General features: G+C 44.6%; 1 protein-coding gene across 3 annotated transcripts in view; it reads left to right on the top strand.

The window, feature by feature from the left end:
• Positions 1 to 16,568, top strand: part of ARHGAP40 (Rho GTPase activating protein 40) — an 89,483-nt gene that overhangs the window by 65,618 nt on the left and 7,297 nt on the right. For 2 of the 3 annotated variants that reach the window (XM_030211911.1, XM_030211910.1), the window contains exons 9-13: positions 3,126 to 3,285; positions 5,156 to 5,238; positions 9,748 to 9,954; positions 12,597 to 12,737; positions 14,388 to 14,548. In XM_030211911.1, coding sequence (XP_030067771.1) covers positions 3,126 to 3,285; positions 5,156 to 5,238; positions 9,748 to 9,954; positions 12,597 to 12,737; positions 14,388 to 14,548 — 752 coding nt within the window. The remainder of the gene's footprint in view (positions 1 to 3,125; positions 3,286 to 5,155; positions 5,239 to 9,747; positions 9,955 to 12,596; positions 12,738 to 14,387; positions 14,549 to 16,568) is intronic. The other variant, XM_030211913.1, reaches the window with a different exon arrangement.

Below are 16,568 nucleotides of genomic sequence, written 5' to 3'. Positions count from 1 at the left end.
TCTCTGTAGGAGCTGCAAGAGATTCCAGCAAAGATATAAGCTAAAACACCCCATACATCTCTGAAGAACAGCCATCTAAAGATCAGAATCCTAGGTTCTTGGATCTGCTTTCTCAAACGCAGCAACGCTTAGCCAGCCATAGTCTCCTTCAATCCTTTGTGTGTCAGCGTCCAGAGTCCAACCTAGCCAGTGTTCATCTGCTATCCACAACGAAGACCTGACTTTCAACAAAAGTTTGGAAACTCACCCTGAGCAGTTCTCTGTCCTGGGAGCTTGTGAGATAGAGGATGATCCCCATTCTTCATACAGTTTGATTTCAATAATATGGAGGCAGATTCTCTCTCGATACACTATAATTGGAAGTCCCATATGGAACCACTAGGACAAGACCGTCCTGTCCAGTTTGGTAATATACCTTATTCTGTCACTCTTGCTATTGAACCAAAGGAGGATGTAAGTTATTCCAAGTACTTTTCTGTAGATCTTCCAAAGATTAAAGACACCAGACATGACTTTGAAGATCCCTGCTATCTGTGGATGCATCCTAAGAATCAGTGGCTGTCCAGTTCACTCCGTTCTCCAAAATCTCCAGGAAAAGATCTGGTGGGACCTCCCGTCCACTCCAGCTTTGTTGAAATGATGTAAAATCCAGGCTTTCTCAGGTTCCGAGAAGCCTTAACTATCTCATCAATCTGCGATAAGAATCGGCACTGAAAAAAATTCCAGTTGGTTAGGTCTCGGTCTTCTGGACCCCGGGGAGAGGTTCCAAAATTTTGGATACTATGGGGAAATAAGGTATTTCGAGGAGTAACATTTAGCTCTAGAATCACAGCTCATCAGCTTTATATTTTGCATTTATAGCATGCAGAACTATAGAAGGAACTCTCTTTTTATATCAAACAGTTATCTCATGACAGTGATTACCTCATCTATCAGCTTTCATCGGATTTAGGAATATACTTTTTCACCTGATTAAATTCACTCATAATGCCTATGATACCTCCAGAATAGCCTGCATGTTGCATAGCCACTCGCACAATGGGTGTCAGCTCTTTGAGAGGACCTATATGATTGGCTCCCCGAAGCTCCCTATAAAGGAGACAGCCTTTTTGGAGACAAGGTCAAAGACACTGTGGCGTAAATTAAATATTATTGCTCTACTCTGAGAGAACTTTTCTCTAGAAAACAAGAGGGTACTGTGTCTTTGAGTTCTCATCCTCACATGTACAAAAGAACTTATCAGTAACATAGTAACATACTACTACTACTACTTAACATTTCTAAAGCGCTACTAGGGTTACGCAGCGCTGTACAATTTAACATGGAAGGACAGTCCCTGCTCAAGGAGCTTACAATCTAAAGGACAAATGTACAATCTAGAGACAAGTGTAGAGTCGATCTGATAGGGCTTACTATGTTTCTCGAAAGGTTAGGTGCCGAAAGCAGCATTGAAGAGGTGAGTTTTAAGCAGAGTTTTGAAGATGGGTAAGGAGGGGACTTGGCGTAGGGGTTGAGGAAGATTGTTCCAGGCATAGGGTGTGGCAAGGCAGAATGAGCGGAGCCTGGAGTTGGCAGTGGTGGAGAAGGGTACGGAGAGGAGGGATTTGTCCTGTGAGCGGAGGTTACGGGTGGGAACATAGGGGGAGATGAGGGTAGAGAGGTAGTGAGGAGCCGCAGAGCGGGTGCATTTGTAGGTAAGGAGTAGAAGCTTGAATTGTATGCGGTATCTGATCGGGAGCCATAGTAGATGACGGCAGAAAAAGACCTGCACGGTCCATCCAGTCTGCCCAACAAGATAAACTCATATGTGCTACTTTTTGTGCATACCTTACCTTGATTTGTATCTGTCATTTTCAGGGCACAGACCGTATAAGTCTGCCCAGCACTATCCCTGCCTCCCAACCACAGGCTCTGGGACAGTCCGTATAAGTCCGCCCAGCAATATCCTCGCCTCCCAAAACCGGCTCTGCCACCTAATCTCAGCTAAGCTTCTGAGGATCCATTCCCTTGGAACAGGATTCCTTTATATTTATCCCACGCATGCTTGAATTCCGTTACCATTTTCCTCTCCACCACCTCCCGCGGGAGGGCATTCCAAGCATCCACCACTCTCTCCGTGAAAAAATACTTCCTGACATTTTTCTTGAGTCTGCCCCCCTTCAATCTCATTTCATGACCTCTCTTTCTACCGCCCTCCCATCTCCGGAAAAGGTTCGTTTGCGGAATAATACCTTTCAAATATTTGAACGTCTATATCGTATCACCCCTGTTTCTCCTTTCCTCCAGGGTGTACATGTTCAGGTCCACAAGTCTCTCCTCATACGTCTTGTAACACACATCTCATACCATTCTCGTAGCTTTTCTTTGCACCGCTTCCATTTTCTTGAGTCTGATTGTATTTCCTTTAGTTACCAACAAGCATCCTTGCCTGCACCTGAACAAACTGCTGCTCATTCTTTACAAGCTAAGGCCACATCGAGAGCAAATATCGGATTTACTTTTCCTATTGAACGTAGACTTCTGAACTATTCCTGCTTTTACTAAGCATTACTTTTGAGGCACATTTTCCAGATCAGAAACTATTTTTGTCAACGTTTGTCCTTCAAAATGTTTTTCCTTGATCCTTTCATCCTCCATTCGCCCATACTTTTTCTTTTCATGGGTTGCCTCCCATAAGGCTTTGACGTCACATTGAGCGTGGCTGCATTTTTCTGATGGTCTACAAAGAAAGCGTGATTGCTTACCTGTATTGGAGATTCTCCATAGACCTCAGACTAAAGCCAGGTACTATCCCTTTCACCAGATGATGACAGACTGATGATGGGAGAGCAACGTGGGAAGAATGGAGCAAGCTCGGTGATAAGTTTGAGGCTTGGGGAGCAGTGATCTTAGCTGGTAGTCATCGGGTGATTCACTTTATATGTCTGCATTAGTCTACGGTCAATGGAGAACCCCAATTACAGGTAAACTATCATGCTTTATGCATGCATGTATATGCTGGTATTCTGATCATTTGTGCATGCTCTTGGCATCTAAATGTGGGCACTATTTTTATATAATAATACCCGTAATCAATAACCAAATTGCTCTCTAAATTCTTGTAATTTTTTTTTTTTTTTTTACAGAGTTTACAGCAGAAGCTGGAAAATGACTTCTACGCAGGCCTGTTCAGTTGGGAAGAGGTGCATCAGAATGATATATCTGGTTTACTGAAGAGATTTATTCGTGAGCTTCCCACCCCACTGTTGACAACAGAGTACATCTCTGCTTTCGCATCTGTGCAACGTATGTCTGTTCTCAAATATTACTAGTAGTATGCAACAGTCAAAGTCGTTTTACATATGTGCAGGTGCTTATTTTGTACCTGGGGCAATGGAGGGTTAAGTGACTTGCCCAGAGTCATAAGGAGCTGCAGTGGGAATTGAACTCAGTTCCCCAGGATCAAAGTCCGCTGCACTAACCACTAGGCTACTCCTCCACTCATTCCACCAATAAGAGCCAACCTCATCAGTGATGTCACAATGGCTTCATTGCCCGATACTTGGCTCACTTCTGATATTGTGATGTCATAAGGGAAAGGGAAATGGGACTTGATACACTGCCTTTCTGAGGTTTTTGCAGCTACATTCAAAGTGGTTTACATATATTCAGGTACTTATTTTGTACCTGGTGCTTGGAGGGTTAAGTGACTTGTCCAGAGTCACAAGGAGCTGCAGTGGGGTTCAAACCCACTTCCCATTAGGCTACTTCATGGAGGATGAAGTGAGTTGCGTAAGGTCTCAAGGAGAATCTATGGGATTTAACCCCGTCAGCCTGTTGCTCTAACCACAAAGCTATTCCGTACACAACCCCTACTCTAGTAATTTTTTTTTAAGCATTTTGTAAATAATACAGAAAACGGGGCAAATAATAAGTTGATCACGATAATACACTTGGGTGTTATAAGGAATTGCCTAGATTTAGGCAGTAATTACATGCATAAAGGTCAGTATTCTAGTCATATATGCAAGTATGTGAAACAGCCCTGTTTACTGAGCAGCGTTATAGGCGCGTTAATGTTTTTAATGCGTGTTAACCATGTACATGCCTACAATATCCCTATAGGCGCCTACGTGGTTAGCACACGCGCTAAGTGTAGGCTCGCTAAAAACACCAACGCACCTTAGTAAACAGGGCCCTGAGGCACATTTTAATGAGCTACGGGCCAGTACTCCGTGGCATTTACTTTGCAGGTGGGCAATTGAATTGACAGAACATGGGTAGGATACACGTATTTTCATATTCTAGACCCAAACATTTACACCAGTTCTATGTCTGGTGTAAGCCCTCGAGCCTATGTGTAAATTATAGGTTCACATTTGACCTCTTACACTAGTATTCTATAAAGAAAATTGAGCACAAAATGGACCCCAAAACCAGGAGCGTAGCCAGACCTCGGCGGGAGGGGGGGGCCAGATCCCGAGGTGGGGGGCACTGTTTAGCCCCCCCTTGCCCCGCCGCTGCATCAGGTTCCTTGTTTGCTGGCGGGGGTCCCCAATCCCCGCCAGCCGAAGAGTCCTCTTCAGCGCCGGTTGACTCTGGCGATTTCGTTGTGTGATCATCTGTTTCTGACACCTTACGTCCTGCAGTGGGCTACATGCACAGTGCAGGACGTAAGGCATCAGAAACAAATGATCACACAACGAATGCGAAGGCTCTTCGGCTGGCGGGGATTGGGGACCCCTGCCAGCAAACAAGGTACCTGATGCGGGGGCGATGGGGTGTGTGTGTGTCAAATGTAGAGGGGGCCAGGGCGTAATCTGTGGGGGCCCATGCCCCCGTGGCCCCACGTAGCTACGCCCCTGCCCAAAACACACAAATAAACACAACCAAACCACACAGCTGCTTATTTTCATACGGGTAGATACAAAACCTTTTTTTTTAAAGTGTTGGTAGTTCTAAGAGTGTGTGTATTTGTCAGGATGTGACCTGTTCATTTTGAAGGTGCAGGCGCACGTTTAAAAAAAAAAAAATTGTTTCAAGGTTGTGGTGCATGTGCACCACTGCGTTCTAGTGACATTACCTCCTGGAAACAGGTAGTGGTGAATTGCGTTCTATTAGGAATCTCATCTATGGTAAATTATCCAAAAAATATTATTCTGTTCTTTTCTTCTAGATATACCAGACCTGAAGCAAAGACTGCAGGCCCTGAATTTGCTTGTTTTAATTCTTCCCGAGGCAAACCGAAATGCCCTCAAGGTAAGTGACAAGGCATGCGGAAATTAGAGGGCACATTAGAGCTTCAAAAGTCAGTTGCCCAAAGGGCCCCCGTGATACCACTGTTGAACTGCTTGCGTGTGATTGACTTCAGGTGCCTGGTTATAGAATTGCTCCAGCAGATAGCCAAGACCTGTCGCTTCTTCCTCTATAACATTAGCTAAATTCGCCCTTTCCTCTCTGACCACACCACCCGAACTCTCATCCACTCTCTCATTACCTCGCGCCTTGACTACTGCAACCTACTCCTCACTGGCTTCCCACTTTGCCATCTATCCCCCCTTCAGTCCGTTCAGAATTCTGCTGCACGTCTTATCTTCCGCCTGGACCGATATACTCATATCACCCCTCTCCTCAAGTCAGTTCACTGGCTTCCGATCAGGTACCGCATACAGTTCAAGCTTCTCCTACTAACCTACAAAAGCACTCGATCTGCAGCCCCTCCTTACCTCTCTACCCTCATCTCCCCTTATGTTCCTACCCATAACCTCCACTCACAGGACAAATCCCTCCTCTCAGTACCCTTCTCCACCACCGCCAACTCCAGTCTCCGGCCTTTCTGCCTCGCCTCACCCCATGCGTGGAATAAACTCCCTGAGCCCATACGCCAGGCCCCCTCCCTGCCCATCTTCAAATCCTTGCTCAAAGCCCACCTCTTCAATGTTGCCTTCGGCACCTAACCACTATACCTCTCTTCAGGAAATCTAGACTGCCCCAACTTGACATTTCGTCCTTTAGATTGTAAGCTCCTTTGAGCAGAGACCGTCCTTCTTTGTGAAACTGTACAGCGCTGCGTAACCCTAGTAGCGCTCTGAAATGTTAAGTAGTAGTAGTTGTCTGGACACCAGTCTGCCTTTCTGACTAAACGGAAACTGCTGGATCCTAAGGAAATACCTTTCTTTTTATTGCCTAAAGCAGGGGTTCTCAACCCTGTCCTCAGGACACGCCGAAGCAGCCAAGATATCCACAATGATGACTATGCGTGATGTAAATTTGCACGCACCACCGCCATTCTACGCAAAATCTGTCTCGTGCATATTGACTGAAAATCCGACTGGCTAGTTGTGTCCCGAGGACGGGGTTTGAGAATCCGTGGTCAAAAGGGCAACAGGCCTTGGTGCACGTTGTGAGGTTATCAATTTATTTTGATTTTAATTTGTTTGTTGAGGATTTTTAAAATTTCATCAAAGGAAAATCAAATGTGCTTCTTTAAAGGAAGTGTAAGATAGAAAAGGGAATCATAGAATCAACCCCAATATGTCTTCAAATTACATCCCTCATCTTTCTTCTTCATTGAAGGAAAATAAGGAAATATTGGGAGGAACAATACTTTTAAAGGAAGAAAAAAGCAACTTGGCTTTTATACTACTAGCCCCTCCCCCCAAAACAAACAAACAAACAAACACGTATTACGCACTCAACCATGGAAATAAAGACCTTACTGAAGTGGAGGAGTGGCCTAGTGGTTAGGGTGGTGGACTTTGCTCCTGAAGAACTGAGTTCGATTCCCACTGCAGGCACAGGCAGCTCCCTGTGACTCTGGGCAAGTCACTTAACCCTCCATTGCCCCATGTAAGCCGCATTGAGCCTGCCATGAGTGGGAAAGCGCAGGGTACAAATGTAACAAAAATAAAATAGATACTATTGGAGATTCTACGTGGAATGTTGCTACTATTGGAGATTCTAAATGGAATGTTGCTACTATTGGAGCTTCTACTTGGAATGGTGCTATTCCACTACCAACATTCCATGTAGAAGGCTGCGCAGCCTTCTGTTTCTGTGAGTCTGACGTCCTGCACATACGTGCAGGACGTCAGACTCACAGAAGCAGAAGCCTGCGCGGCCACATTGGTGATCTGCAAGGGCCGACTTCTACATGGAATGTTGCTAGTGGAATAGCAACATTCCATGTAGAATCTCAAATAGTAGCAACAGTGGAGGAGTGGCCTAGTGGTTAGGGTGGTGGACTGAGTTCCATTCCCAGCACAGGCAGCTCCTTGTGACTCTGGGCAAGTTACTTAACCCTCCATTGCCCCATGTAAGCCGCATTGAGCCTGCCATGAGTGGGAAAGCGCGGGGTACAAATGTAACAAAAAAAAAAGCACGCCGGCCCTGGTGGTTACCATGTTTTGACACAATGACACCTGACACTTAGCAGTACATCAGGCCTGCCAAATAAAGGCATTCTCTGACACCTTTACTCTTTATAATTCATTGTTAGGTGAGATTCCCACTTCTGCTGTTACTTACCCCCCCTCCCCCCGCACCCTCCTTATATTAAAAAAGTGTGCCAAGGCTTCCTTCAGCCTTTTTAAGCCATCACAAGTCATATACTGATGCTGTTCCCTGAAGCTAATTAAACTCCTATTCTGCCTTGCCTTTTGATAAGGTTCATTTGTGAATTCTCTCTGCCATTGCTTGTCTGACGGTACCGAACCTATTCCACCAGCCCTGATTAGTGCTGTTTATCTTTCTGCTCTCTCCCAGATATAAAAGTACTAGTTACCTGTAACCTGGAATGTCCAGGACTCCAGGGAATTATGGTCCTAACGCCACCAGGTGGAGAGACAGAAAGACACAGAAGGCTTTAGTAATATGAGAATAATCAGTAATTGTTTATTACACTTACCAATCAGGACTACAATTAGAATACGTAATATAATTAATTAATTCTCATATGAGACAGCAACCGAGACACAAACGTGACCTCTGACATTAGCTCTCTGATTGTCTCTGTCCATGATTCTCCTTTTATACCCTTTTCTCCCATAGACTAGTATTGGAAGTACAAAGTCAGCATTTTCTAACATATGCTAGTAAATTCTATCTTACAGAAGCAAAGTTATTCATAACATATTTGCTTATCATAAGTAAGGTCAGTAAGGTTATCCTACTTTGCAAAAACCATCTTCCCAGCAACCAAAGTGTCTCTGCTTTCACGGTCAGCAGCAAATTTCCCCTTACATTACTATATTCACGTACAGTATTCTCCTGCTACACATATCTCTGTTATGACTCCATATCTGCCTGTCTCTCCAACAGAAGGGCAAGCTGACATGAGATTCACATTCTGTGTAATTCTTATTATTTAACTTCTCAGTGACTCTTAACCTGTTTATAGAGTCCTACCTTTGCTCATAATTCTCAGTTACTGTTGTAAAGTTATTTTATGGTTCATGACCTGCATGTCCCATATAAACAGTGCCCAGTTCCTGACTACGATTGTCTGCAGATTCTACACTGATCCTGATTCGTTACTTGACCTAAGTTTTCAGATTGTTTGTGTCTTTCATTTTTGTACTACTCCAGCCTCCTGTTTTCTGGTAATCTGAGACTAACACCAAACTCTGTAAGGAACACCATGATCTTGTGCCTTGTTCTGGCAATTTCTGAGTACTAGAGGGCTCAAAGCAAAGGGAGAGATGTACAATTATCATCTAGCGTCCAGCACTTGGTATTCCCAGGAAGTCATCTGGCCAAATACTAACCAGGTCCAACTTGGGTTGGCTGCTGAGTGCAGATGAGATCAGGCACAATCTAGGCCAGGAGCCCTCTGGTGTTCTCCTGTTATCATCTGGTCATGTTTTCAAGTTTTATTAAAACTTTCTACCCCTCCTTACAGGGGTATTCCATCTAGGCAGCTTTCATTCTAAGATGAAGTAAAGTAAAAGGAGTTGGCAACACGCATAAGACCAACAGTGGGCAAGGAGGGCAGAACTACAATAAAAATAGGACAGATTGGGTGGGCAGAGACAAGAGGGTAGGTGCTAATGTCTTCCAGGGATCACTCGATGGGTCTCAAAAGCGAACTGGTGATCAGCGGAAGACGTCAATGAAAAGAAATGTCTTGAGATGGATTCTGAATTGGGCAAGGGATGCCTGCAGTCGTAGGTGCTGGGGCAATAGATTCCAAAGTTGGGGGCCCTGCAAAGAGAATATGGAGTCTCTAGTAATACTAATCAGTCTGTTTTGATTAAGAGATATAAGGTCTCGGGATGGACAGTAGTGTATTAAATGACGAAAAAGATAAGCTGCTTCACCTGCGGACAGTGTTGTAAATACTAGAAGAAGGAGCTTATATTCAGTGGGTGAGAGGTAACCAGTGAGCTGATTTCAGAGAGGGTGTAATATGTTCGAATTTGATGATATTGATTAATCGAAGCCCTGTATTCTGTACCAGTTGTAGTCAATGTAGTTCTTTGAGCCTAATAATGCTTGGATTGTCTCCTCCAACCATGTAACTGTGTTCAAGACATGACTTTTCGTCTTGGGCCATTTTAGGCAAAAAGGATCATGAAGCAAAGTGGTTTTGTCTGTGTCTCAAGTCTATCCCTTCTCTTTTATATTTGTTTTAAAATGGATGGCTCTATGTTCAGACTTGTCCCATATTGAACTGCTACTACAGAGTGCTAAATTTTAATATTTTAATGTATTTTATTCCTCGACTTCTACAGTAGTTGAGTTAATCAAGCCTTGTTTATCCTGTTGTAGGCACTGCTGGAATTTCTCCGAAAAGTGGCTGTCCAAGAGAAGAACAACAAGATGAACCTGTGGAATATTTCTACCGTCATTGCCCCTAATCTCTTCATGCACAAAGCGGTGCCAGCGAAGATCCCCGAAGGACAAGAGAAGCAGCTAGCGGAGGGTGCTGCCGACGTTGTGCGCATGATGATCCACTATCAGGACCTGCTTTGGACTGTACGTTACAGAGAGTTATTGGCTGACTGATGGGAAGAGGCTTGGGCTAGTGATGAAGTTTGTTTAATAAGGACCTACAAAATCATATATCCTTTCCCATCCCTTAGAATGATTTTATACAGTTTTATTTCATTTTAATCGAAAAATTGGAGGAAACTAGTAAAATATTTGCTGGTTGATGTATTGTAGAGTTATAGAAGATATGACGAGTTTTCATTGGTCATTCCTTACTGTATATAGAAGGGTCGTTTTTATAATGGGGAACCCACAAAAAATTGCACCTATTCAGTGCCTATATTATAAAGGCCACACGCTTCAAACCAGGGGCGTAACTGCTATGGGACCACGGGGGCCTGGGCCCCCGTAAATTTGGCCCTGGACCCCCCTACCGTCGCCCCTCTCAACCCCCCCCCCCCCACCAACCCGCTGCCACCATCTGTACCTTTGCTGGCGGGGGACCCCAACTCCCGCCAGCCGAAGTCTTCTTCCTGCGTTTGGTTTCTTCTGAGTCTGACGTCCTGCTGCACGTACAACGTGCAGGACGTCAGACTCGCAGAAACAGAACGAAGCCTTGTGATCTGCAGGGCTTCGTTCTGTTTCTGTGAGTCTGACGTCCTGCACGTTGTACGTGCAGCAGGACGTCAGAAGAAACCAAACGCAGGAAGAAGACCGACTGTCGGGGGGTTGGGTCCTCCGCTAGCAAAGATACAGACGGCGACGGATGGCGGGCGGGTCGAGGGGGGAGGGGGTCAAACTTGTTGGAGGTGGTGCTGGCGGCGGCAGGGGGTGTCGGCAATAGCGGGGGGGGGGCGTCGCTGGGGGGGGGGGGGTAAAATGTGCCCCCTCACCTCGGCTCTGGCCCCCCCTACCGCTGAAGTCCAGATACGCCCCTGCTTCAAACCTCTCGCTATTCAGATAGAATTAAGGCTCTCAAAAAGGGATATACATTCAATAGTGGACCGTCAGACAAACAAACCTATTGGAGATTCAACTGCTTAGTCTTCCACGTAAAGTCAATTGTAATCATTGGTCCACCTTGAAAAAGATTTTGAAACTTTTTTCTATTTTTCATCAAAAATTTAACAATCCGTATTTTAAAAAAAAATGTAAAATGTTTCAAAGTAGAGTTGGAAAGAAGCAACATAACACCAACACGATCGCATTTCGAACTGGGTTCTGCATCGGCATTACTACGATTCTTCTACTGTTCCCTTAACTGCTTGGCATGCCTATTATAGAGGCAGCATAAGCACCTGTATGCTTTTTTGGGGAAGTAGTTTCCTGCATTAGTCCCCGATAGCATACACATGCTGTTACCTGAGCTTGTACTTGATGTGCGGACACATGTCTTTGTTGCAACTCCGCCCTTGCTCTCCTCAAACCACGTACCTTGAAATGCCTTCCTGCAGAGGGCATAAAAGTACTTGTGCTCTTATTGACACACAGGCTTTTACAAAAGCATGTACACACCCACACAAGTTTTAGAAGAGCCATTTTCCATATGTAAAACATGCCGTATAGAATTCCCATGATGTCATCATGTAACCTCTTTACCGTGTTAATCCAAGTGCACCAAACTATTTATATTGGAGCACCTTAACGTAGGTGTTTACGCTTTCCAAAAATATTAGGACTAGGGGGCATGCGATGAAGCTACAATATAGTAAATTTAAAACGAATCAGAGAAACTTTTCTTCACTCAACGTATAATTAAACTCTGGAATTCGTTGCCAGAGAATGTGGTAAAGGCGGTTAGCTTAGCGGAGTTTAAAAAACAAAAATAGTTGCCATGCAGATTATGCAACGGAATCTACGTGGGCTGCAAAGAACAACTCATAAAAAAAGCTCCAGACCGCCCAAAATACAGCAGCCAGGCTGATATTCAGCAAAACACGCTTCGAAAGTGCTTCGAAAATGGCAAACCCCTTCGAGAAAAGTTGCATTGGCTCCCAATCAAAGAACTGATCATCTTCAAAATCTGCACCTTAGTCCACAAAATCATGTACGGCGTAGTCCCAGGATACATGACAAACCTTATAGACTTACCAATAAGAAACAAAGTCGGATCGTCAAGATCCTACCTAAACCTACACTACCCAAATTGCAAAGGACTGAAATACAAAACAACTTGCGCAGCCGGCTTCTCCTACATAAGCGCACAACTATGGAATGGGCTCCTCAAAAGCTGTGAACACAATCCACGACCACTTGAACTTCAGTATATCACTAAAAAACAACCTTTTCAAAAAGGCCTACCCCAATGACCCCACGTAACCTTCTTCACCTACCAACACAGCATGACTATAATCGAACAGGACATCACTCAATCTTCATGCATTCCGACCCTCCACTTATACCTCATACGATCACTATACAACTTTGTATTTGTTATCCACCGACTGGGCAAACGCCTTTGACGGTACTATGTAAGCCACATTGAGCCTGCAAATAGGTGGGAAAATGTGGGGTACAAAAGCAACAAATAAATAGTTAGAATTAGGATAATTTGAAGCATGTTGATAAATATCCTATTTTTTTTATTTTTTTATTTACAAGACTATAAAGCTGAATGTTCTTAATTGCTTTGCTATTTCTGCCGTTGTCCTCACTTACTACTCCTTGTTCTGTGTTCCTAAAAACAGGTTTCTTCTTTTCTGGTTGCTCAAGTGAGGAAGCTGAATGAGAACAACGGCAGAAGGTATCAGTTCTATGACAGACGAATCAGAAACCTGCTGCGAAAAATGCACACGGACAAGGAGAAGGCAGAGAAGAACCAGGCTGAGGTGTGTTTGCAAAATTTGTAAGGTGGGGGGCTGGGAGGCGGAAAGGAGAGTCCAATTAAATCCATTGCTGCTTAATTGCTGCTGAACCACCATATTTAGCTGGCACGACATTGTGCAAGAACTTTTTAAAGATTAAACCCCTCGTTCTAAAACTTGGGCACCTAGGGGTGAATTTTATAAATTGCACTTTTAAAAAAATCAGCGCAAAAACCCACCACTTAAGCACTATTTTATAAGCCACGCTTAAAGTTAGGTGTGGTTTATAGAGTAGCGTTTTAAGTGCAAGAGTCGTGCGTAAATTTTAGGTGCATCCGTGAATTTACACACAGAACCCCCATACTCTATAACTGCGCATGACTCCAATCTACGCCCGTGACCCTCCCATTTCTGCGGCCCCTTTTTTGGGGGAAGGAAAGGCGTAAGATTTAGGCACGGATCATGCACCTAAATATATGCGCGTACACATTGATTTTAAATTGGTGACAATAATTGCTTGTTACAAAGCCAATTATTGGCACTAATTAACTCATTATCGAATTAAATTGGGTGCGCAATTTTTGGTGACTCTTACAGAATTAGAGGGCTAATGTTAGACACCAAGGGCCGTATTCAGTAAATGGCAACCAAAAGGCCCCTTTTACCAAGCTGCGGCAAAAGGGGGCTGGTATCGGTGCGTGTTTTACACCCGTTGAGGTGGCGGTAAGGGCTCCCACGTTAGCCCGGCGGTAACCGGGCAGCGCTCAGCACTGCCCGATTACCGCTGGGTACACTCCCAGCGCTACAAAAATAAATACATTTTTTTGTAGCGCCGGAAATTACGGTGCACTAGGGTTGGAAAGTACCACCGGGCCTGCTGTGGTAGTCCGGTGGTATTTCCTGTTATAGCGAGCGGTAAGCCCGCGTTGAGCTTACTGCTGCTTAGTAAAAGAATCCCAGAGTTAGGCACCATAAAGATTTGCGTTGAGATAGTATTCAGGAAAGGTCGCTTGTTGTCGAGCTCCATTTGCCGAATATTAGCTTAGCATGGATTTTGCGCCTAACTTTGAGCGGCAGCATATACTCTTGCTGAAACCTCACTTAAATGCTGGTGCCTGATTTTACAGCAGTTGGGTCCACATTTTGAAGTAATTCTATCACGTCTCACTCAACTTCTGTGAACGCCCCCCAGATCCGCCCATGCTCTTCACCCCGTTTGGAGTTGCATGCTATAAAAGTTAGGCGCAGTTGTTCTAGAATAGCACCTAGGGCAGATGATACATGTGCAAATCCAAATTGATGACAGTTGACGTAAGTACATAAGTATTGCCATACTGGGAAAGACCAAAGGTCCATCGAACCCAGCATCCTGTTTCCAACAGTGGCCAATCCAGATCACAAATACCTGGCAAGATCCCCAAAGAGTACAAAACATTTTATACTGCTTATCCCAGAAATAGTGGATTTTCCCCAAGTCCATTTAATAACGGTCTATGGACTTTTCCTTTAGGAAGCCATCCAAACCTTTTTTAAACTCCGCTAAGCTAACCGCCTTTACCACGTTCTCTGGCAATTTAATATGTCTCCTGTTCTGCTTCAATACTGAGTCATAAGTAACTTTGTGGAACCTGTATGTGTGAAGCAATCCCCATTTATCATCTGTTTCTGATTTAGCCTTCAAAGATGGTGAAGATCCAAGCTTCTCTCTTCCTTAAAGACCCGCTTGAGGTTCACTTGGATAACGGGACCAAAGCTGTTGACGTACTGAAGCAGTTTCACAAGAACGTCTGTCAGAACAACTGGAACCTGGTCAGCACAGTTAACCTTCTGAAATGGTAACTTGTCTCGCTGACTTTAAAAACCTAACCCTTGTAAATCAGAATGGACTGAAAACTTAGGCTGTGCTTTGGACACGTCTTTCATGCAAACTAATTACTTAATTAGACTTTAACAATTAATAAGCGGAGTTCCCGGGTACTTAATTGGCAAATATTAGGATTGTTGTTGTTGTTACATTTGTACCCCGTGCTTTCCCACTCATGGCAGGCTCAATGCGGCTTACATGGGGCAATGGAGGGTTAAGTGAATTGCCCAGAGTCACAAGGAGCTGCCTGTGCCTGAAGTGGGAATCGAACTCAGTTCCTCAGGACCAAAGTCCACCACCCTAACCACTAGGCCACTCCTCCACTGTTGCTACTATTTGAGATTCTACATGAAATGTTGCTATTCCACTAGCGAAGTCGGCCCTTGCAGATCACCAATGTGGCCGCGCAGGCTTCTGCTTCTGCTTCTGTGAGTCTGACGTCCTGCACTTACGTGTAGGACGTCAGACTCACAGAAACAGAAGCCTGCACAGCCTTCTACATGGAATGTTGCTAGTGGAATAGCAACATTCCATGTAGATTCTCCAATAGTAGCAACATTCCATGTAGAATGTCCAATAGTATCTATTTTATTTTTGTTACATTTGTACCCTGTGCTTTCCCACTCATGGCAGGCTCAATGCAGCTTACACGGGGCAATGGAGGGTTAAGTGACTTGCCCAGAGTCACAAGGAGCTGCCTGTGCCTGAAGTGGGAATCGAACTCAGTTCCTCAGTTCCCCAGGACCAAAGTCCACCACCCTAACCACTAGGCCACTCCTCCACTGTTGCTACTACTTGAGATTCCACTAGCAACATTCCATGTAGAAGTCGGCCCTTGCAGATCACCAATGTGGCCGCGCAGGCTTCTGCTTCTGTGAGTTCTGTGCAGGACGTCAGACTCACAGAAACAGAAGCCTGCGCAGCCTTCTATATGGAATGTTGCTAGTGGAATAGCAACATTCCATGTAGAATCTCCAATAGTAGCAACATTCCATGTAGAATCTCCAGTAGTAGCAACATTCCATGTAGAATCTCCAATAGTAGCAACATTCCATGTAGAATCTCCAATAGTATCTATTTTATTTTTGTTACATTTGTACCCTGCGCTTTCCCACTCATGGCAGGCTCAATGCAGCTTACACGGGGCAATGGAGGGTTAAGTGACTTGCCCAGAGTCACAAGGAGCTGCCTGTGCCTGAAGTGGAAATCGAACTCAGTTCCCCAGGACCAGAGTCCACCACCCTAACCACTAGGCCACTCCTCCACTGTTGCTACTATTTGAGATTCTACATGGAATGTTTGTATTCCACTAGAAGTCGGCCCTTGCAGATCACCAATGTGGCCGCGCAGGCTTCTGCTTCTGTGAGTCTGACGTCCTGCACGTACGTGCAGGACGTCAGACTCACAGAAACAGAAGCCTGCGCAGCCTTCTACATGGAATGTTGCTAGTGGAATAGCAACATTCCATGTAGAATCTCCAATAGTAGCAACATTCCATGTAGAATCTCCAATAGTATCTATTTTATGTTTGTTACATTTGTACCCTGCGCTTTCCCACTCATGGCAGGCTCAATGCAGCTTACATAGGGCAATGGAGGGTTAAGTGACTTGTCCAGAGTCACAAGGAGCTGCCTGTGCCTGAAGTGGGAATCGAACTCAGTTCCCCAGGACCAAAGTCCACCACCCTAACCACTAGGCCACTCCTCCACTCCGTGCCCAGCTCTGTAACAGAGTGACTAAGTTTCATAGCGTGCAGCTCAAAAGAGGGGGTATGGATGTTTCCAGAACTTAGGTACGATGTTATAGAATAGGATCATAAATGCGCCCAACTGCCATTAGTTGTGCGCCAGTATTTGCACCTTCAGATACTAATACAAAAAAATCCTTCAGTCTCTGGTATATAAATAGAACAAGTATCCAAACCAGGACTAAAAGTTACCAAAATTCAAAAAGTCAATCAAAACTTCACAGCATAGGCTACAAAAAGTGTT

This window comes from Microcaecilia unicolor, chromosome 8 (genome assembly GCF_901765095.1).
Source record: "Microcaecilia unicolor chromosome 8, aMicUni1.1, whole genome shotgun sequence".
Taxonomy (NCBI): Eukaryota; Metazoa; Chordata; class Amphibia; order Gymnophiona; family Siphonopidae; genus Microcaecilia; species Microcaecilia unicolor.
This window is presented reverse-complemented; position numbering and strand designations above follow the sequence as displayed.